This window comes from Pelobates fuscus, chromosome 12 (genome assembly GCF_036172605.1).
Source record: "Pelobates fuscus isolate aPelFus1 chromosome 12, aPelFus1.pri, whole genome shotgun sequence".
Taxonomy (NCBI): Eukaryota; Metazoa; Chordata; class Amphibia; order Anura; family Pelobatidae; genus Pelobates; species Pelobates fuscus.
Window position 1 is genome coordinate 23,729,003 of NC_086328.1, and position 24,632 is coordinate 23,753,634.

The window sequence follows — 24,632 nt, forward strand, 5'->3', positions numbered from 1 at the left end:
GTTTCTTTTTTTTGCTTCTAACCCCTGAGACCTGAACAACTTTCACTATGGTTCAAACAGTAAGCACGTGAACATCACAAGACTTGGAGAAAATACCAAATCATAAGTAAAAACAGTATGAGTCACGTCCTCCCGTGGCTGCTAGTCGGGGAGAGCCTGTGCTATCAATAGCTGGTGTTGGTATTACACAGGTTTGTGAAAACCATTTCCAATGATGCTCTGCCAATTTATAGGTTAGCTCTGAAATGGACTTCACAAACCATTAAAGAAATACTCCAGACCTCTGAAGCACTTTAGCTTGCTGAAGTCTTTGTATGTAAAGAGTGTGTCCTCTCTCATAATAAATAAATTCAGATTTCAATAGAAATTGTCACTTTTATAAATTACCCTTTTTACACCCCAGGCTGTCAATCAGATAGCAGGTTCTGTTACTTCCTGGTTTGTTTAGCTCAGTGGAGCTAAACTCAATAGGCAGCAATTGCCTCTTGCAATCTAAATGGATAGGAAGGGTGGGAAACAGGAGGTAGGGACTGTGAAGGTGAGAATGATATTGAAGGGACACTATAGTCACCAGAACAGCTTGATGTAGTGGTTCTGGTGAGCATAGTCCAGTGGTGGCTAACCTTGACACCATAAATAGTTTCTGGACTACATTTCCCATGGCTCATCTAGCTTTTAGAATCTAAAAGCTAGCTAAGCATCATGGTAAATGTAGTCCAGAAAATTTATGGTGTCAAGGTTAGCCATCACTGGCATAGTCGGTCCCTGCAGGATCAGTAATGTAAACACTGCCTTTTCAGAGAAAATTTACATTGCTCCCTAGGGACAACTCCAGTGGCAGCCACTCATGACTGCCAGCCCCTCTGGTAGGTGCTCCACAGTATGCAGCACCGACGTTCAGCGTCTCCACGCTCTGCATGGAGACGCTGAACACTACACATAGATTAATTCAATGCCAATCTACAATCTAATGATGTCAGCCAAGGAAGCAGATCGGGGGTGCAGCCAGTGCCATCGGACCCACGCGATGCTCGAATAAACGTGAGTAAACTCACCTTTTACATTAGAGACAGGGCAGCTGAAGGACTGCAGCTCACACACACATAAGATAAAAGATGCATCAATTTCGCCGCACACTTACAGGAGAAATGGTGGAACAAAACAAACTTGGCCAGTGCTCCAACTGCCACCCAGCAACTGGGAAATGTAACCCTGTTTAAAACGCAGCTGGAAAAATACCAGATACGGGAATTCTGCTGTGTGACCGGTTATAGAATTTATTAATGGCAACAAACGCTTTCCCCAACAAATGATCTAGAACAGAGGTAGGCAACCTACGGCACTAGTGTCATGCACGGCACTCGAGATGTCTTTGCACGGCACTCAAGGCTGCTAGAGACAAATAGGCTCTGGCCTATCCCAGTAAAACTTCAGATATCTGCTAATCCGAAAAGGTGGTGAAGGACAATCCTCAATTTATGCATTGCAGCACGTAGAGGAAGTGATCTCAGATCACTTCCTCACAGCACTTGTGAATAGGAATCCACACTGTAGTAGAGCAGCTCACAGTTGCTGTTGCAGCTCCTGTCCTTGACATGTACCTGGTCCCCACTTGAACCCAGGGAAGCCACCCAGACTTCTAGATATAGACAGGAATGCAGAATCCTGCATTCCTGTGTAATCCCTCAGAAAGCCCACACACAAACATACACATAATCTGCACAAACGCAACACCACTAACAATCCACATACATGCACACAACCCCACATGCAGTCTCTCACATGCAATACCTCAAACAGCCCCCACACATACTACCAAACACACAATGTGACATATCCATTCACACAATTCCACAAGCAGCCCCCATACACAACTCACATTCATATGTATCATACACAATACCATAAACTACTCATGAACATATACAATATAATAGCCAATATACGCAGGGCCGTCTTTAACGTGGGGCAAACTAGGCAGCTGGGATGAATCAGACCAGGGGTTCAAAAGTTAGTAAAAGTATCTTTTGTTCCCCCTGGCTGGCAGTATTTTAATCTGGCTCAAACAGTAAAAGTAAAACATCCCCACAATGCATCCTGGCTTCCTCCCTTCTGCCCTGGAGATAATTGGAGAAGTAATCCAATTATCTCCCAGGTCAAAGACAAAACTCCATTACACATGTGGGGACCTAAATACAGGATTATGTTTTAAAATATATAAAGTCACTTTTATTACACCAAACACAGACATGTTACATATCCCCAGATAGCTCAGGTCTGGGTGCACATTATTAGGTGAATGGCACCCAGACCACATGAATACAGTGCAATTGCCATGGAGCTAAAGTCTTTCCCATAGTCTTTCATTATATGAATAGGCTCCATGGCATAGCCATCTGGGGGTATCACCGCTCACACAGGGTAAGTACCGAATGGCCCCACTGTGTTTAAAGGGCCAGAATGAGTGACATGCACTCTGTTAGGGCCGAATACGTTTTGTAAAAGGGCCCAATCTCCCAGGGCCATAGTCCAAAGGCAAGAAGCGGGCAAGCAGCCCCCTCCAAGGACACGTGGCGAGGTCGGTTTCGCCACACCAACACTACACAAATACATGCTTGCAGTCACGTCAACACCACATACAAACATATTCCATACAAAAACCTGTTTACATTCAAACACACAAAAACCGCTTAGTGCTAAGACCTGGAAACATGGGTAAATGGTAGAGCCCCAGCTGTCAATGCATTACTGGAGTTGCACGACAGATGGGGATCTACCTTTTAATCACTCGTGCAACAGGGAGGCCCAAAAAAATTCTTGCACCTCTCTACTTTAGGTCCGCCACTGCGTTGAGGTGGAGGACGTGATTGCACGCCTGGGGAGGGGGGGACAGGGTCCAGGGGGCCCCAAACAAATGCTTTGCCCAGGGTCCAGTCAATATTAAAGACAGCCCTGCATATACGCACAAATACAACGATACAAAGCAATTACAGTAAAAATAACAAGCAGGATACGGCAGCATACACACCTCATTTAAAAAAAAAATAGGACCGGCACGCTACGGGACATCACAAGCCTATATCGGCACAGTGCTGCTAAAAGGTTGCCTACCCCTGATCTAGAACAACAAAAAGAAGTTTTGATATATATTCCATCATTTTAACTACATCCGCATCCAGTTTGGGGGATTCAGCACTATCTTTTGACAATTTTAAGTTGATAATGTTTTCTGACTTCAGAGACGTTACCGAGAGAATATACTTTTGGATTGTGAAAACACTCAATGCTGAATGAAGTTCAAAAAACATTAGTGACTGAATGCAGCACTGGATGGTGATCCGGGTATAAATTGAGTAAGAATTACAAGTATTAATCATATTTATTTTATAGTATTAAGCCTTCATCCCCAGGTGAGTATATTAAAGCACATCTGTCTTGTTTTGCTTCAATGAGCACTCCAAGCATGCTGGGAGCTGTAGTGGTTATAGTATCAGGGGTGCCCTGGCATCTCCCCACTGTAAGGAGTCAGATTGTTTTAGAACAATTTGACTTCTTACTTGGGGTTCTTTTGATCTCCACCTCCACTACCTCAGACAGAGACCCTAAGCCAAGCCCGGCGGTTACATTTTTTTGGCAGCTAGCGATGAGGTGATGCTCTCAGCCAATAATATCGTCTAGATAGAATTCCACTGGAAGTACTGATTCCGCTTTAGCTACGTCAACATTAACAGGCTTATATTGCCACCACAGAAACCAATTCATTAAAATTACCTCTATATTTCTAAATCAATTACTTTGAAGCAGGACTAAATCAATAGATTGTGCAAGAAATAGAACAGATCCACTGTCATTCTCAAAAGGCATCCCCCTCCCACAGAGAATTATGTACAGACGTTAGTTTCCCTTTAAGAGAGAAGGCATAAGTTCATTGTAGAAAAACATGTAGATAATACAATCCAAGCTGAATTTCCTGTTTTGGATCAGATGATCTCTCAATCATCAGGGTTGCATCATCATTTCCTGAATACATCTCAGCAATGCATTCTGTAGGACTGGTACAATATTACACCTTATGGTATTTCTTGTCAATGAAAATATAAAGAACCTTCATATTGATGACTGTTGCCATGGCAAGATTAACTTATTTCACATACAAATAAAATTTCAGATGTAGGTAAACCGGAATTAATAATTAAATCTTAGATCGAGATATTTACCAGACCAAACCTTTCTCCATTACCGATGAATTTTATATGATGGACGAAGTCTATCCTGCAAAACTCAACACTACAATATCAAGCCATTATATCGGTTTAGCCGCCGTTTGTTGTTGATTAGAAGAGTCTGTGCAAAGTCTTCTGGTGTTGAAAGTGAAACTCTAAACCCACAATAGACTGACTGAGTGATTAATGGTTTGTAACTGGGGTGTGTGAAGCGTGTTCTCAAACTTCACAACGGGGAGCCGTGTGAGCTTCACATGGAGGAAAAGGCATAGTTAAAGGGACACTATAGTCACCAAAACAACTTTAGCTTAATGAGGCGGTTTTGGTGTGTAGATCATGCCGCTGCAGTCTCACTGCTCAATTCTCTGCCATTTGGGAGTTAAATCACTTTGTTGATGCAGCCCTAGTCACACCTCCCTGCATGTGACTTGCACAGCCTTTCAACACTTCCTGCAAAGACTCCTCTAATGTTTATACTTCCTGTATTGAAAATACAGTTTAATTTAGAATGATTTATCGCCTGCTCTGTTAATAAGCTTTCTAGACCCTGAAGTAGCCTATTGCATGTAATTAAAGTTCAATTTACAGAGCAGGAAATAAAAACTTTTAGAGAAAGTTACATCTGATTGAAAGTGAAACCATTTCTTTTTATGCAGGCTGTGTGAGTCAGTCAGTGGCGGTGTGGCTACGCCTGCATAAACAGAAACAAAAGTGATTTATCTCCTAAATGATGGAGAATTGAGCAGTCAGACTTCAGGGGCATGATCTATACACCAAAACTGCTTCATTAAAGAAGCACTATAGTGCCAGGAAAACAAACGTCCTCCCGCTGGGCTGAAGGGGTTAAAACCCCTTCAGCCACTTACCTTTCTCCAGCGCCGGGCTCCCTCTGTGCTGGGGAACTCTCCACCCCCTATCTATGTCAGATCCGAATGCGCATGCGCAGCAAGAGCCGCGCACGCATTCAAACCGCCCATAGGAAAGCATTACTCGATGCTTTCCTATGGGCGTCCAGCGTCTTCTCACTGGGATTTTCACAGTGAGAATCGCGGAAGCGGCCTCTAGCGGCTGTTAGTGAGACAGCCTCTAGAGGCTGGATTCACCCTCAGCTGCAGGGTTAGAACTAGAGGGACCTGGCACCCAGACCACTTCATTGAGCTTAAGTGGTCTGGGTGCCTATAGTGGTCCTTTAAGCTTAAGTTGTTTTGATGACTATAGTGTCCCTTTAAGGACACAATGCATTGAAGTGGAAACTAATTAAAAACAAAAAAACTGACAGATTTCTGTAGTTTTTTTTGTTCGATTTGTTTTTATTATGGAAGTCTGCAAGTTGTACTGGAGGTAGGAAGAGGCTAATAATTCCCAGATATGTACCTTGTAATACTGAGAGATATCAGGAAGTGGGGGATGCAGTTTTTGCCACTGGTGACACTTGTGGTCATAATATAATTCTTGTCACAAATTTCAGGATGACAGGCAGTTTGCAAGGCAACCAACAGACCATGTGGTCATAGGTGCCGATAAGCTCTAATATTGGGCAGACATGCCCTGAGAACAGCCTAGTGTGCCACGATTACACATACGCTAGCATATAACGTTATAATTATTTATATAGCACCAACATATTCTGCAGCGCTGTACAGCAGATAAACATAATAAGCATTTAATATAACACAATAGGTGAAGAGTGACCAAAGGAGTTTACAATCTAAATTTATGGGGAAAGGGCCCATATTCAAACAGGTTCCAGCGGATTGGGGCAGCTGGATGATATGCAGTCCTGGCCATAGAGTTGGAGGAAGAGAGGACCGGGCTGGGTGTTTTGCTCCCCATTTATCCAGGAGATTACCCCCACTACATGCTATATAACAGACAGAGTAAGAGGTTTACCATGGGAAGTAATCATTTTAAAAAAGTGTAACAAACACTATCCCAGGTCAAAATGGATTTCAGAAAGAAGCAATTATTTCGTGATTTCTAAGTGATTTTGAAAGCTACGTACCGTCTGATTTCCGCGCCTCTGTGTCATTTGTGGAATCGTCTTTTTTGAGGAACTTGGTTAAATCGTTGAAGATCACATAGAAATCTATTGCGAACACAATTGTTGCTATAAAACCCAGAACCTGGACACAAGAGAGAGGACAATGAACAGGTCAAACTGACAGCGCAGAGACGAGACAAAGATAACGGGTTTTTTAGAGAGCAGGATGCGTTTAGATTTTATCTTATTTTCAATTCTTTAATGAGAGCAGATTGTGTTTTTACTCCGCATGGTCATTGTGGTTTTTTTTTGAAAAGACTAAAGGTTGACTTTACGGACCACTCCAGGCACCAAAATAACTTCACCCGGGGTACCAGCTGACAACCAAGTTACAATGGGGAAAGTGCTACTATGCTTGTCTTACACGAGAGCTGTTTACTTTTTCTGATTACGCAACAACTCAAATTAATATATGGATCCTATCCTGGATTTCACCACTTCTTGCGTATGATGATTCCCCTCCCGTGCGTGAGAAGGTAGTTGATTTTGTTTTGTTGGAAACAATAAAACACAACCATTTCACATTGGTGCAGTTGCTACATAGCCTAGAGTCTACTAGCACCTTCATTCTGGTTAAGCATTAAACCATTTTCTTACGAACATCTGTCTATCCGGTGTTGGTAGTGACAATGTAAAAAAAAAAAATGGTTTCACTTCTTACAATGGGGTAACAACAGCGCAATCCTGACACCATTACCACTACATCAAGGGTTCCTTTCTCAAAGGTGCCAAGTCCGACTTCCTCTTTCACTGTGTTTGCAAATGTGGAAGCATTCACTTGGGCAGCAATGATCGGCTTGACAGCGTGGCAGCCCATAGCAAATAATGATGTGAAGTGGTTTTGGTGCATGCACACACAGATAATATTTAACAGGCAGACCTGCATTTTAGAGAGACAAATTAAAACTAGTTGTGTCCTATTTGAAATCTAAGCTGCAGTCTGATTGGCTCATTGATTCGATTATCCAACCAGGATGTAAATTTAGGTCTCGCTCTCTAACCACAAAGTGTAGATTGCAATAATCTTGGGGCATCCTTCTGCTCGCCATAAGAGCATAATATTCCATGCTCTTTCACATAACCCGTTTGTAAGACGAGCGAATAGTCTCACATTAAAACAAACTATGCATTACGCATGTGGGTTATGGGAAATTAAACCCTAAAAAGTGACCCGATACTCACTGCTGCAGCTTTCGATGCCCCACACGTGTACTTTGACACGGCCACGAGAGAGATCACAAAATATATGATTGCGGCAGAGACACAACGGATAAAGTCCTGTAATAACAAGAAAGCCATGATTAGAATTGTACGACCAGTGAAATATTTTTAGGAAGTTCAGGACCCCAACAAGCAGCAACTAAAAGATTTTAAGTTAAACAGATGCAAAAGACAAGTCTTTGAATGTGCTGAAAGTATCAGTAATATAAACGATGTGTACGTTTGTTTTAATGTATTGCAGACTTAATGCTTTCAAATACAAATATTTATTCCCAAAAAAACGTCTTCAGATGATTTATTTGGAGTTTTAAGCAGCACTCTCACGGACATTAATCCATTTTATACACCTGCGTATAGCAGATGGCACACTATAAAAGGAATCGAAAAACTGGCTGCAAATTTATTGAATAGCACATCTTTCTGGCCACGGTAAATCACTCCTACCGATCATTCACTTCTCAAGGCTTGATCTATTTAAAAGAGCATTACATTCCATCTGTACGAGGGCTTGACAAATTTGTTTGGAATCTAGGAGCCAGCTAAAAAGTTAGCCAGTTTTAAACAGTTCAATTTTTTTGTTTTTAAACTATCAAAGTTTAATTTACAGCGGGAAATATGCAATTCATAAAGGGACACTAGTTACTAGATCCTCTACAGCTTAATGTAGTTGTTCTGGTGCCTATAGCCTGTCCCTGTAGCCTTTTCAATGTAAACACTGCATTTTCAGTGAAAAGGCAGTGTTTACATTGCTGCCTAGTAAGACCTCTAGTGACAGTCACTCGAGGTCAGACGGCCACTAGAGAGTCCTGTGTCAGTGCTGCACAGTGTGCAGCACCTTTGTTCAGCGTTGAATGTTACCCATAGAGAACATGTTCAAGATCGGAGGGGGCAAGTACCTAAACAGACACACAAACACACACTGATAGGAGGCATACACACACACACACACACACACACACACCGACAGAGGCATTCACACACACACCGACAGAGGCATACACACAAACTCTGACACACACATTTTCTCTCACACAAATTTTTTTTTTAATTTTAATCCACCCAGCCTACCTTTGGGAGAGCTGAGTGGATCTTTCCCTGGGGTCCAGAGGGGATGCATTCTTCCTGCGTGTGAGGGAGCAGTAATCTACTTGCAGCTTTTCTCTGCTCCCTGTAGTGATGCCGGGACTGGAGTGATGTCATATTCTGGCTCCGTGTATATCTATACAGAGCGAGGGAGCAGAGAGGAGCTGCAGGAAGATCACTGCTGCCTCTGATGACCACCTCGATTCTCCCCAGGGCAAGTGGCCGGCTACAATGCACCCTGAGCCGGCTGTTTTAGCTAAAGGTTCAGATACATTAATAAAAACCTGTACATTTTCTAAAAGCTTTGTGTGCCCTGTTTGTGTAAGGGAAGGGAATTATTATTTGTATAACACTGCTTTCTCCTTAAAGGACACTCCAAGCACCATTTAGCGGGCTGTAGTGGTTATGGTACCAGGAGTGCCCTGGCACCCTCCAAAACTAACTTTCCAAACCATTTTAGAGTGGTTTGACAACCTACCTGGGCCTTGTGGGCAGGGTGTAATAGTTATGGTGCTACTCTTAGGGCAGTCATGATTTCGGAAGAGACCCAAATTATGTAGATCTTGTAAGTCCTTCTCAAATCAGCAGAGGGAAGAATAGTTCCCCTGTGGTTTATGTGCATGAGTTTGTGCGATTTTACAAAATAGCTGCAGGTATAAGATACCATAACCACTGCAATGAATATAGGTTGTTATGGAGTTTAAAGTAAGTTAAACTTTGTTTTTTTGTCATTTAAAAAAAAGATCTTTCCAGAAAGTGCAGCCGAGATCTCATATTCTAATCACAGTTTTAAACCCGTGTTTTGGAACAGATGAAGGCAATATAATGACATACGGTGACACGACTTACCAGCAAAGGCCATAAAAGTCCTTTCATCTGCTCGTTCAGTTTAGTAGTGTACGCAAAGAACATAAACATGGCCCAAAGGAATTCTATGAGCGGAACAGTCATCAGAGCCACTGCAGTTGAAGCCACGTAACATATGAAAGTAAGGAATGAAATTACCTGCAGATAAAAACATAACATTAATTAAAGGAACACTATTGCGTTAGGAATAGTCCTAAAACTAGAGTGCTATAAGGATTTAGATTATTTGGCCCACCAATAATCATAATTCCCGGGGCGCCTGCCTCATGGTGGCCCCACCACCTCTGATGGCTGAGATTATGAATACTGATTATTTTATCCAATCCATTGCTTCCCAATATCCTAACTCTAACTGGGTGGGAGAACCCTTTTCTAGTTCAGGAATATTTGCCTAAAATGTGCATTTCTGCTTAAGGAGATGGGACCTATCTACATTGTTCACCAGTGGTCTCAGCTTGTACATGCGATTGTTCCTTTCAATGACACGTGCACTTTAACGAGACAACTCTTTTTTTGTCTGCGATTGCCCCCGTTCCTCATCTGGAAAGAGTGAGCTCTTCATTGCAAAGATCCAGATATGGAGATCACCAATTGTGCAGATTCTAACTACATCACCCTTGGGAACAAAATTGGGCAATTCCTAAATTCTGGACTATTGTTGGTCCATGAAGACAGATCTACTCAATGTTCTACACAGATAACCTGTGGATTCTAGGTCAAATCCTCCCCCAAAAATGTTGTAGAGGATCCAAACAGAAGGAAGAGGCAAAGTAACATCCACTGGAAAAAGGGGATTTATAAATGTCCGATTCTAAGGGATCCTTTTCCACCCCGAGGTCGGCTACAGGGTTCACGTTCTTCCCCATAAGCCACTGAAGTGATACCGCTAGTGGCGCCCATTACATTTATTAAAAATATTCACATATCCTGATTGAACAGGCAGATAGCCTGGGATGAGGCCTACAAGAACTCACTAAAAGAGCGGACATGATTTTATTGTATGAATTAATTCCCTGCAGACATGCAATTTCTTAAAAATATAACATTGAAAAGAGAACATAAACCCTCAGTTGGATTTTCTATTCTCGCATGAACCAAACCCGGAGTTTTATTTATGATGACAGTTTATGGTATTGTAACCAATCTCAGAACAAAGCACCATATAGTACTTAATTACACATTTCCTGAATGACTACATTACTATTGGAGTCGGTGGTTAAAAGGTAAAAAGGTTAAAACAAAAAAATGTTTATCAGATTATCTTTAACACTGTATAGAAGCTCTTTACAAGTTTACACCTGCACACTGGGACTGATTAGTAAGCATAGATGGAGGAGATTGTAGACGTTTCCCACATAAAAAAAAATATTTAAAAAAAAGAAAGTTTTTACAGAAGAGGAAGAACGCGTTTAAATGCTCACAGACCCTACTTATTAAGAGTAATTTTACTACGCACTAAATACTCAATCAAAATCTTCCCCGAACCACCAGATGACATAATGTGGAAAATTGCGAAGAATTGTAATTTCACTAAAAGATCAGATGAAGTCAGAGTCACATTGGAGAAAGAAAGCTTTGTTCTGCGTTTGAGAAAAGTCCCTATGAAATGAAATATGCATGCCATGGGCTGGGTGCATTATATTGACGCTGACGCTTATAAAAGGTCTACAAAGCACTTCTTAAATCTATACCTGAAATAATGAATTTTATTAAAGACACGGAGGCTCCTATTATGCATATCTCTTTCTTTATTACTCTCAGCAGCAAAGAAATAGAGATAAATAAATAACTGAAATGAACAAAAAAAACAGTGCTCAAGCAACCAATCACATAACACAGGAAGTGACTATAATATGCTTGATGCACCCACAATCCCCCTCTTTCTTTGCTGCTCTCAGACCAGTTAAGTACACATTTTTCTGCTCTGTGTTTAGTGATGATTTGTTTTGCATTACTTGCTTGTGTTTTTACTTATTGGCTCCTTGTGATAGCCCTTAGGCTTATTAGGAGCCTACTGCTTTTATTTTCCCTTTCGTGTTATTGTTATTTGATTTATTTGCTTCTTTTCCCCGATGGTGTGCTCCCCTGGGGGCTGTTACCGCCGTGTGCGGCAGAACCGCTGCCCGCCCTATCCCTTCTCCACCGCGAGCCGTGGGTGGTCGTGGGGAGTCTCTTCACCCGCCCCTGCTCGGGCACACGCCGGTGAGCCTCCACCTAGCTCGGCGGTGGCTCCCGAGCGTGTGAAGGTCGGGCTGCGTTGTTGCTGCGCGCTCGCGCCCCATCCCCCACTCTCTCCGGCTGTCTCACCTTCCTGCCTCGTGTGGCGGCCATTTTCTACCTCCCGACCTCGATCTCTGGCAGGACATTCATGTAGGCACCCTGTGTCTGCTGTCCTCTCTCTGGACACACCACTGGTTAGGTTTGTGCTGCTTTTATTTGTTTCTCCATGCTTATGTGGTATATATGTTATTTGGTACTTATTTCAATTACACTTATTCCTTCTCTTCTGTACTGTCCCTTTTGGGTTAAACCCTGAACACTTTTTTCCTTGTTTCTGCTGGATACTTATTTTTCTGCCTCTGTTTTTATTTCAGATTGCCTGTTCTTATTGCCCTTAATTTTTATTCCCCAACTGCAATCATGCAGGATAAGGGTGATGGGCCTGAGGGCCACATTGATGAGTTCCATCAGGGGGTTCCTGAGGAACAAATCGTGTCTGAGGAGTTCCAAGCCCTGCTGGACTCCACCATGGCGTCTTCTCTCCAGAGAGTGCTTGCCTCCGCTGTGGGGGCTATGTCCTCCTCTTTTTCCCAGACTCTGGCACAGTCCCTTTTGTTGCCCCAGGTGGCTACCCGTACCCTACAGTGAGCGGGTCCTACCCCTGCCTCACCTGCTGCCCGTAAGGCCAAGGTGAAGGCCAAACACCTCTCCTCCCACTCCATGCCGCAGGTTATTCCTGCCCTGACGGACTCCCCTGAGGCAGTCACAGATGGCGCGCTACCACCGCGCAAAAGAGCCCCTGGTCGGGCAAAAATGGCCAGATCATGGAAACGGGCTAGATCCCGTGAAGAAAGGTCGGAGAGCGACCGGAGTGAGGAGGATGACTATGAAGAGATGGATTATGCCTCTTATGATGAGGCCGGCTCGGAGGAGGGAGCTCCCCCTGCCGTAGCATCCCGTACTGGGGCGCTATTCCTGCTCAGGGTGTTGCTGCCCAGGGGGCGAGTGGCGGCACAGTGCTTCTGGATCCGCAGGGTAACCCCCTGTTTGACCCGGATGACCTGCGTCATCCTCGCTCAGCTTGGGAACCACCCAAGCATATTGCCCGTTATATTGCGCACAGGATGCGCATGCCACTCTCTAAGGGCGGAATACCCTAGACCCTCAGTGCCAGGATCGGCGTGTAAGACGCCCGAAGTCCTCAGATCGCACAATTCCTTAATAAAATCGGGCTGGAAACCGAAAAAAGGCCTAGATGTTTCCCTGAGGAATTGCCAGGACAAAATAATGGACACTCTTGGTCCACTGTCAAAGGCCTATGAGCTGTTGGAATCCGCCAAAGCAGGCGAGTCGGAGCTTGATCTGGATGTGGCGATTGGCTGGGTACAGCGTGCCATTTGTCCGCTAGGCAATGCCAACATGGCCGTATCCGCTGAGCACAGGAAAGCTATCCTGCTCAAAATTGGCTACCATGGCCATATCAGAACCAGGTCCCTCGGCTGAGGGAATGTTGTTTGGAGACAATTTTGTCAAAGATTTGGGATCTTATGTGAAAACTTTCACCGCCATTGAGAAGGCCCAAGCTAACATGAAGAGGGTGTTTTCCCCTAGGGTTTTTGGAGGGGCCGGGCGCAACAGGAGCCGTCCACCCGGCCGAGGATTCCGGGGTTCGTTTCAAGCTCAGAGAGGCTCCTTCTTCCCTTCAAGGAATTTCCAAGAGCCCAGACCGGCTCCGTTCTTTCCCTCCAGAGGGAGATCCTGGAACCCCCGCTATCTGAGAGGTGCCTCGTCGGGCAGACGCCCTTATGGTGAGTACCCCTTTTTTCCCTCATATGCAAGAGCGCGTGGCGGGCAGATTGGGACAGTTTTACGAGGCGTGGGCTGCCTTAACAACAGATGCTTGGGTTCTCCAAACAGTAGAGTTACCATATAGACTTTGTGTCCATGCCTGTTCAGCTCTCTGTTCCCAGGGAGCTGTCGCTCGCTCGAGATCAAGAAGAACTGATCTCCTCGGAGATCGTGGAACTTTGCACCAAGGGTGCGATACAAGAGGTCCCATTCACTCACCCAGGGTTTACGAGCAACCTCTTTTTGGTCCCGAAGAAAGGAGGAGGTGTGCGTCCAGTCATCAACCTCCGCCCCCTCAATGCCTTTCTTCGATATCGACATTTCCAGATGGAAGGTGATGTAGAATTATTAAAAATCTTTATTGAACTTGTATTGAATTATTGTACTAACTCCATTTTAACCTCACACAGTGGCAGATCCTCCATTTTGTCCTCATTACCTGACAGATTCTCCATTTTAGACTACATTACATGACAGAATTTCCCAACAACATTTAATACAATGAACAGAGACTGTATTTTCTATAAAGACATGACTAACCCAGGAATTGCTGAATCTCCTGTAATTTGCAACATAGTATAATTTGAAGGCCATGAGAACACTGTACTAATGAAATGTTCTATTCATAAGAGAACCTTGCACCGGACCACAAGACTGACATCACTAACTGTGTAAAATGACGCTCAAGCCCCCCTTTCCACCGAGTAAACCTCATGCTGGGAAAGATGGAGCTTGAGCCTTCTGTCCACACCCGTGTCCAGAACAATACCACCTCTCGGTGGGTGGACACTTAGCTAACCACTTAGTTTTTGAGCCAATTAATCATATTGATGGGTGGTCACTGACACAAACACTTAACAATTAATCCAATTAATGATGTTTATTTACTGATATCTCGATAATCAATGATGATGCAAAGTTCCCCTTAAAAGGGCCTGCGAGCCCGCTCTTGCTTCACTTGCCAATAAATTTCCTCGAAGTTATTTTAACCTGAACTCTGTGTGTCAGTCTGAATTACTTCAGCGTATATACGCAATTCAATCTTTTATAATTTGGACAGGAACAGATTGACATTTAAACATCTTTGTTTATTTCTAAATTACACTATAACAATTTGGCGCCCAACGTGGGGCGCCAAATTGTTATAGTGTAATTTAGAAATAAACAAAGATGTTTAAATGTCAATCTTTTATAATTTGGACAGGAACAGATAGACATTTAAACATCTTTGTTTATTTCTAAATTACACTATAACAGAAGGCATCCATTGTCTTCGGGATCTCCTACAGGAGTCCGACTGGCTGGCCAAACTGGACCTCAAGGACGCCTATTTTATGGTTCCCATAACCTTGGAACACAGAGATTTCCTCCAGTTCACCTAGAAAGGGAGACGATGGAAGTTTACTTGTCTGCCATTCGGGCTCTCCTCGGCCCCCTGGTGTTTCACCAAGGTCATGAAGCCGGTGGTGTCCTTCCTCCGGAGCCGTGGAGTGCGTCTGATTATCTACTTAGACGACATCTTGCTGATGGCTCAATCAAAAGAGCAATTACGGGTTCATGTCTCATGGACTACGTCCTTACTCCAGAACCTAGGTTTTCTCATCAATTGGGAAAAATCGGTGTTGAACCCCGATCAGTCGATAGAATTCCTGGGCTTTACAATGGAATCCATCCAACAGTTCCTATTCCTTCCGGAGTCCAAGATGAAGGCCATCAAGAAGGAGATTAGGCGTACGTTACGTGCAGACGATCTCTCTATTCGACATCTGGCGAGGGTGATCGGCCTTTTGGCCGCTTCAATACAGGCGATATTTCCTGGACCTCTCCATTATCGGGCTCTTCAGCGATTAAAGGGCTCTCACCTGCGCGCAGGCCAATCTTACGAGATGAGAGTGAGGCTGGACGATGAGTCCAGGGATGAACTAACCTGGTGGTTGGCCCACATGGACGCCTGGAACGGGAAAGCCATATTCGGATCCATCCCAGACGTCGTGATAGAATCAGATGCCAGCTTACATGGCTGGGGTGCGCGTTGTGGTACAGCTTCTACCGGAGGCAGATGGTCAGATCAGGAACGGACACTCCACATCAATTGCCTGGAACTATTGGCAGGGGCATTCGCTATTCGCAGCCTTACACCAGAACGTGCGAATTGTTGCGTGATGCTCAGGATGGACAACGTGTCGGCGGTGCGTTACATCAACCACCTGGGAGGCACGAAATCGCGCATGCTAGTGCTCATGGAGAAGGACTTCTGGCGGTTCTGCCTTCGCAACAACATTACTGTGCAGGCGGAACATATACCGGGACTAGACAATTCGACGGCCGATTGGAATTCACGCTACTTAAAAGACTCTGGAGATTGGCACTTACACGCTGCATCATTCCATGGATTGGATCGAAAATGGGGCCCATCCGAAGTGGATCTTTTCACGTCCCGTCTCAACACACAAGTTCCCAAGTTCTTCAGTTGGAGACCAGATCCGGCAGCAGTGGCGACGGATGCATTCCTTCAGGAGTGGCCGAATGCTCAAATTTACGCTTTTCCCCTGTTCAACCTGATAGCTCGCACGCTGTCGAAACTGACTCGACACGACTGCTCGATGGTGTTGATTGCGCCACTAAGGCGGCCTCGGCCTTGGTTCCCTCGGTTACTGGAGTTGACCGCAGATTACCCACGACTAATACCAACCTTCCCGAATCTCCTGAGGGATCCGGATGGCAACTCGCACGAGTTAGTGGATCGCGGTCTTCTACATCTAATGGCATGGCCCCTGCGTTGGGTACGGGAGTTGTTGACTCTGGCCGGGATCGATACGTCCAGATTCACCCCTCATTCAGTCCGTGGAGCTATGGCCTCCAAGGCTTCGGCTATGGGCTGCCGCTTGGAAGATATTCTACATGCAGCGGATTGGTCACGGGAATCGACTTTTCGTGATTTCTACTTCAGGCCGATTGACCATTTTGCATCTCAAGTGGTTTCTAAGCTTTGAACTTGCATAATAGGAGCCTCCGTATCTTTAATAAAATTCACAGATTTTACTATTAACATGACGTAACGTCATGATTTTATTAAAGACACGGAGGCGAGTACTATTCCCACCCACCCGATTGTGGTTGGAAATTGGCTGGTATGGTGGGTAGGTATGGTAAGTTCTCTATTTGAAGTTTTAGTTCTAATGTTTCATTATCTGACATATGTATTGGAGAAATGCGTTTATTCTACCGCTTGATATATTAACATATTTTAGGTGTGGGGAGTTGGGCTTGACTTAGTGATTTAATTGATTGTCGGTACGCACATGCAGTTTGGAGCCCAGATATTACCATATTTTTTCTATGTCTCCTTTTAGCCTGAATTTCTCGTGATTTTCCATGTTGGAGATGCTGTTGGCTACGTTAGCTGAAGTTGGATTTTCTACGTTTTGGTCTTCGTTATCCGCAAGAAAGAGGGGGATTGTGGATGCATCAAGCATATTATAGTCACTTCCTGTGTTATGTGATTGGTTGCTTGAGCACTGTATTGTTTTGTTCATTTCAGTTATTTATCTCTATTTCTTTGCTGCTGAGAGTAATAAAGAAAGAGATATGCATAATAGGAGCCTCCGTGTCTTTAATAAAATCAGGACTTTACGTCATGTTAATAGTAAAATCTGGGAATTAACAATATGAAATCAGAATAATTAAATCAAGCTACGGATTCGGAGAGAACCATTTGCTGATGATACTAAGATATGTAACAGGGTTGATGTTCCAGGAGGGATAAGCCAAATGGCTAATGATTTAGGTAAACTAGAAAAATGGTCAGAGTTGTGGCAGCTGACATTTAATGTGGATAAGTGCAAGATAATGCATCTTGGACGTAAAAACCCAAGGGCAGACTACAGAATATTTGATAGAGTCCTAACCTCAACATCTGAGGAAAGGGATTTAGGGGTGATTATTTCAGATAAGAAAAAAACAGTGACTACAAGGGACTTAATGGTGTGTTATGGGAACCTGAAGGGGTTAACCCTGAAAAACAATAATGAAAAAAAAAAACCCACAAGTATCTAATGGACTATCAAAGCTCAAAAGGCACAGTAAGTAAATAAATAAAAACTCACATTTTATTGAATATCATTATACATACAGGGACTATGATAGCGTATGGGGGGGGGGGGGGGGCAGGGTGTGTGTATAGGGGAGAATGATTGTGTGGTTGGAGGGTAGAACAATACATACACACACACATATATATATATATATATATATATATATATATATATATATATATATATATATATATATATATATATATAAACCATAGAAAGTAGGTGCGCAAGATAGGTATATCCCTTTAAACACTGAAGTGTATAAGGCATGCAAATATGTCATGCAATAGATTATACAATCGCAAATGCAAACTCTTATTGGGATAACACCATATATCAAGTGACTTATGCAGAGAGATGCACACTTATAAAAAGTAAATGAATAATAAATACTTGCACAGGTCTGCTCAGATGGTGTATTCTGAAAATATAAAGAGACACAGACCTAGTGCAATACTGTTTCAGCAAATAATTATAACTAAAAAGGAATGTTCCAAACTCACAATTGTGGAGTGGTTGTAGTACCACTCCAAACTATTTCGCTCTGGGAGGATCAATCCCCTGTGATCGTGGGATCCAATAAAATGACAACTGGAAGCAATCACCCGGTATCCGGTCCGTTTTAGAAGTAAAAATCCATTTATTCCAACATAAAAATGTGTGTTTAAAAATAACAAATAAGTATATTCCTATTGCTGGTTTGAGAGTTCAGTAAGTCCAGAGTTACGTTTTACATCAAAACGAAAGTAGTAGTTTCCTTACTCTGTCTCCGGTTCTCCCAGCCAGCGAGGTTACTTCCGACTTCCGGTTTCCGGTATCACGCAACGCGTTTCGCCCCGCCTCTTGGGGCTTTCTCAAGCATAAATGTGGGTGGCTCCCAATGTCTCTTAAATAGTGTTTATTCAATAGCCCAATTAGTTCCTTGGCAAACATTGTTATTTAAACCTATTGTGCAATACTCATAAAACACAAATATATCTTAAAAAACCAACTTCTAGTATGTCTTATTATTTGGTTTTAGTTGGTTAAATATGCATACATGTGCCTCAACAATGTCCAGAAAAATGGAGAGAGAAAAATTAATTAATACTTTAAAATAGAGATTTGTACCACAAACATCTGTGTAAAAAATAATTAAAGCGACAATAATTTTTAAAAAGAGCTTGTGTTTTAGTAGGGTAAAAATTGTTTACCACAATGACTAAGTACATATTTAATCCATACATTATATAAATAGAAATAGAAATCAATGAATAGAAATAGAGAAGAAATAAAAAATATAAAATATATATGATAGAGGAAAAAGACTGCCATAAATATATTAACCGGAGAATTTCACCAATTCACCAGAACCAGAAACAAGGGGGATATCTCCTAAACATATACTAATCTATATACATAATAATCTCTTTATAAAAGGCTAAATATTAGCTATATTAGTCATATGTCCCCGATGAATACCAGAGAGGAAAAGAACCCTAGAGGAAATTACAGAAAATTAAAAAGGTCAAAATCGATATTCAGTCCTGTCGGGGTTAATGTGTCCATATAGTAAGCCCATTTCATCTCTTCCTGCCCGATCTTCTTAATGAAGTCGCCACCTCTCCAGTCTTTGAATACTCTTTTGATCCCGATAAAAGAGAGACCTGAGGGGTCTTGATTGTGTGCCTCCTTAAAGTGATTCGAGACGCTGTGACTTGTGACCCCCTTCCGAATGTTATATACATGTTCACGTATCCTTACAAGGAGAGGCCGTGTGGTTCTCCCAATGTACTGGAGACCACAGGGGCATTCTAAAAGATATATTACATTATTATTGCGGCATGTAATATGCTCCCTTATATCGTATTCCTTCTTATTTTTAGTTGACCGAAATTTGTGCACTACTTTCTCAGTCCGGCGTGTGTCCCTACATCCCAAGCAAGTTCTACATTTGAAAAAACCTTTAAGGTCCCCAAATGCATTATTAGTTATTGGTGGGATTTTTTCTTTTATGAAACTTCTCACCAGTGTAGACTTAAAACTAGGTGCTCCCCTGAAGGTGATATTTGGTTTTTCAGGTAATGTGTCCCCAAGGTCTTTATCCATTTTTAGGATGTGCCAGGATTTATTAATCACCCGTTTTATTGCTTTATGTTCTGAGTTAAAGTTGAACACCATTAGATCTTTTGGGGGGTCCTTCCTACTGTTTATGGATTTCTCTAAAACATCCCTCTGTGTTAGTTTTTCTACCTCTTGCCATGTTTTGTTTAGAATGTCATCGGGGTAGTCCTTCTCCTTAAATTTGTTCAGTAGCTCTTTAGCTTGTATCTGGAAGGTGTTATCCTCTGTACAATTCCGCCTCAGTCTCAATAGTTGCCCTTTCGGGATACCATTGAGCCAGGGTGAATAATAGCCACTATTGTATGCCACATAGCCATTGGCATCCACCTTCTTAAAGAAGGTTTTGGTCTTTAGTGTGTCGCCTGCTACGTAGATGTTCAGGTCTAAAAAATCAATGGCTGAGGGACTGATGTTATGGGTAAGTTCGATCCCCCAGTCATTCTGATTAAGGAACTTCAAATAATCCAAAAAAGTGTCCCCAGTGCCATTCCATATAAGGAACATGTCATCTATGTACCGGCGATAGGCAAGCACGTGTGCACCCCAGCCATGGTCACCATAGATAAAACTTTCCTCCCAATGGGCCATGAATAGGTTGGCATAGCTAGGTGCATACGTGCTGCCCATCGCCGTTCCACGTAACTGCAAAAAGAATGAGGAGTCAAACCAAAAATAATTATTCTGGAGGGACCATCGGATACACTCCAGGAGGAATTTCACTTGTGAGGGGGGTAGATCATGGTACTTCAACAAAAAGTGTTCTACCGCTGCACATCCCCTATCATGCGGAATGCAGGTGTAGAGTGAAGACACATCACACGTAATCAGGAGGTATTCTCCCTTCCATACAAAATTTCTTACCATATCGAGTACGTCCATAGTGTCCTTCAAATATGATCTAGTAAGAGGAACAATAGATTGTAAAAATGTGTCTATGTATTTGGAGATATTATAGGAGATGGACATAATGCCCGACACTATGGGTCTGCCCGGGGGTTCTTCCAGGTTTTTATGGATTTTTGGGAGTATATAAAAAACTGGGGTTCTCGGGGATTTGATATTTAAAAATTCGTATTCTTTTTTGGAAAGGATCCCTTCCAGTCTACCCTTGTCTAGAATCTTTACAAGAGACTTTCTTATCTCCCCTAATGGGTCTTTCCTCAGTTTCTCATATATTACCCGGTCCTCTAATTGTCTATTACACTCTGCCACATATTTTGTTGTGTCCATCACCACCAAGCTCCCGCCTTTATCTGCGGGTTTGATGATGATCTCTTCATTTTCTCTGAGACCCTTCAATGCCTGTCTCTCATCATATGTGAGGTTCGGCTCTTTTTGTCTCTTTTGCAGCTTCTTTAGATCTTGTGAGACCACCCTCTCAAAGGTTTCTATTGCACCCTGTTTTAAATAACTTGGGTAGAAGGTGGATCTATTCTGTAAATTGGAGTGTTTGAACAGATCTTCCCTCTCAGCTTTATTATATTCTTTATTAGAGTTGAGGAAGAATTTTTTGATAGACAGTTTTCTACCATATTTCAGCACATCAATGTGCGCTGTAAATGGGTCGAACTTTCTAGACGGAGCAAACTTCAGTCCCTTATTAAGCACTTTAATCTCATTATCCCTGAGCGTATAAGTCGAAATATTAGTAATGCCAACCGGAGCTATCGGTTGTATCTCTTTTCTTTTTTGTTGTTTCCCTCCTCTACATCCTCTAGGCTTACTGTCCTGGTTCTTTTTGTTGAAAAATCCCTCCTCATCGGGGTTCTGTCTAAAAAATCTGATCCTTCTTCTTTGTCTAGGACTGAATATCGATTTTGATAAGTATTCCTGTTGGAGGACGTGTAATGTTGAAAAGTGTTTTTATTAGGGGGCATGTATTCCCTCCTTTCTTTTTGGGATCTAGCATTATCTCTATTCGTCTGATAATTACGTTCAGTTTGACTGTATTTCCTTCCCCGTTTAACAACTTGAACCCAATCATCCTTTTCTTTTTCATGGGGCTTAGACTCCCTTTCCCTCCATGAGGTTGTCTTTGGCTGTGTGGGCTTTTCTGTAACAAATTTTACTCGGTCCTGGCGTCTATGGTGGTTCCTCTGTGGGGTTATGTCAGAGCTATTCCTCTCTCTTTGGAAATTTCTGACCCTCCCCTCTTCATAATCTTTCTTATCCCTCTTATATTTCTTAAATTTGGTATCTTTGATTTCCCTTTCAATTTTATCCAGACTTTTTTTAGTTCTATCTGACAATTCGTTAAAGTCTTCTGTTCCCACACAAGGTTGCAATTGCTCCTGTATGGAATCAACTTGTTTATCAAGTTCCGTCAAAGACTCCATCCTACATGAGATAAGGATATTCATGCATTCCATTGTGAAGCGTTCTAATGCCGCATCCCAAATGGCTGCATATTTAGCATTTTCCTTCTCAAAGGTAGGTTTCTTAAAAAAACGAAGACCCCTAGGGGTAATGTTTTCTTTCAAGTATTTTTCCATTGTGGCAATTTCCCATTTATACTTAGTTTCTTTTATAAGTAGTTTCTCCAGATCTTTAAATATAATATCAATATTACTGTCAGTTTGTTCTTTAATCTCTACATGATCATCCTCCTGATCAAAAATACATTTTTTCTTTCTATGATCAAAAACTGACATATTCGCAGCCCCTAATTCCAATGTATCAGAATAAAACAGTATAGAATGCAAAATAGAATAGGATGGCGCAGAAATATGGAGAAAAACACAAAAACAATGAATGCAGCAACCTACAAGGGGATCTGATACAATTCACCAAGTAAGAAATAAACCATAGAAAGTAGGTGCGCAAGATAGGTATATCCCTTTAAACACTGAAGTGTATAAGGCATGCAAATATGTCATGCAATAGATTATACAATCGCAAATGCAAACTCTTATTGGGATAACACCATATATCAAGTGACTTATGCAGAGAGATGCACACTTATAAAAAGTAAATGAATAATAAATACTTGCACAGGTCTGCTCAGATGGTGTATTCTGAAAATATAAAGAGACACAGACCTAGTGCAATACTGTTTCAGCAAATAATTATAACTAAAAAGGAATGTTCCAAACTCACAATTGTGGAGTGGTTGTAGTACCACTCCAAACTATTTCGCTCTGGGAGGATCAATCCCCTGTGATCGTGGGATCCAATAAAATGACAACTGGAAGCAATCACCCGGTATCCGGTCCGTTTTAGAAGTAAAAATCCATTTATTCCAACATAAAAATGTGTGTTTAAAAATAACAAATAAGTATATTCCTATTGCTGGTTTGAGAGTTCAGTAAGTCCAGAGTTACGTTTTACATCAAAACGAAAGTAGTAGTTTCCTTACTCTGTCTCCGGTTCTCCCAGCCAGCGAGGTTACTTCCGACTTCCGGTTTCCGGTATCACGCAACGCGTTTCGCCCCGCCTCTTGGGGCTTTCTCAAGCATAAATGTGGGTGGCTCCCAATGTCTCTTAAATAGTGTTTATTCAATAGCCCAATTAGTTCCTTGGCAAACATTGTTATTTAAACCTATTGTGCAATACTCATAAAACACAAATATATCTTAAAAAACCAACTTCTAGTATGTCTTATTATTTGGTTTTAGTTGGTTAAATATGCATACATGTGCCTCAACAATGTCCAGAAAAATGGAGAGAGAAAAATTAATTAATACTTTAAAATAGAGATTTGTACCACAAACATCTGTGTAAAAAATAATTAAAGCGACAATAATTTTTAAAAAGAGCTTGTGTTTTAGTAGGGTAAAAATTGTTTACCACAATGACTAAGTACATATTTAATCCATACATTATATAAATAGAAATAGAAATCAATGAATAGAAATAGAGAAGAAATAAAAAATATAAAATATATATGATAGAGGAAAAAGACTGCCATAAATATATTAACCGGAGAATTTCACCAATTCACCAGAACCAGAAACAAGGGGGATATCTCCTAAACATATACTAATCTATATACATAATAATCTCTTTATAAAAGGCTAAATATTAGCTATATTAGTCATATGTCCCCGATGAATACCAGAGAGGAAAAGAACCCTAGAGGAAATTACAGAAAATTAAAAAGGTCAAAATCGATATTCAGTCCTGTCGGGGTTAATGTGTCCATATAGTAAGCCCATTTCATCTCTTCCTGCCCGATCTTCTTAATGAAGTCGCCACCTCTCCAGTCTTTGAATACTCTTTTGATCCCGATAAAAGAGAGACCTGAGGGGTCTTGATTGTGTGCCTCCTTAAAGTGATTCGAGACGCTGTGACTTGTGACCCCCTTCCGAATGTTATATACATGTTCACGTATCCTTACAAGGAGAGGCCGTGTGGTTCTCCCAATGTACTGGAGACCACAGGGGCATTCTAAAAGATATATTACATTATTATTGCGGCATGTAATATGCTCCCTTATATCGTATTCCTTCTTATTTTTAGTTGACCGAAATTTGTGCACTACTTTCTCAGTCCGGCGTGTGTCCCTACATCCCAAGCAAGTTCTACATTTGAAAAAACCTTTAAGGTCCCCAAATGCATTATTAGTTATCGGTGGGATTTTTTCTTTTATGAAACTTCTCACCAGTGTAGACTTAAAACTAGGTGCTCCCCTGAAGGTGATATTTGGTTTTTCAGGTAATGTGTCCCCAAGGTCTTTATCCATTTTTAGGATGTGCCAGGATTTATTAATCACCCGTTTTATTGCTTTATGTTCTGAGTTAAAGTTGAACACCATTAGATCTTTTGGGGGGTCCTTCCTACTGTTTATGGATTTCTCTAAAACATCCCTCTGTGTTAGTTTTTCTACCTCTTGCCATGTTTTGTTTAGAATGTCATCGGGGTAGTCCTTCTCCTTAAATTTGTTCAGTAGCTCTTTAGCTTGTATCTGGAAGGTGTTATCCTCTGTACAATTCC

At 42.0% G+C, this 24,632-nt stretch overlaps 1 protein-coding gene across 1 annotated transcript in view; it reads right to left on the bottom strand.

Moving 5' to 3' along the window:
• The window catches only part of CMTM3 (CKLF like MARVEL transmembrane domain containing 3), a 46,243-nt gene that overhangs the window by 2,752 nt on the left and 18,859 nt on the right, over positions 1–24,632 (bottom strand). Inside the window, exons 2-4 of the mRNA XM_063437662.1 lie at positions 9,418–9,573; positions 7,447–7,542; positions 6,226–6,346 (exon numbers count right to left, since the gene is read on the bottom strand). Coding sequence (XP_063293732.1) covers positions 6,226–6,346; positions 7,447–7,542; positions 9,418–9,573 — 373 coding nt within the window. The remainder of the gene's footprint in view (positions 1–6,225; positions 6,347–7,446; positions 7,543–9,417; positions 9,574–24,632) is intronic.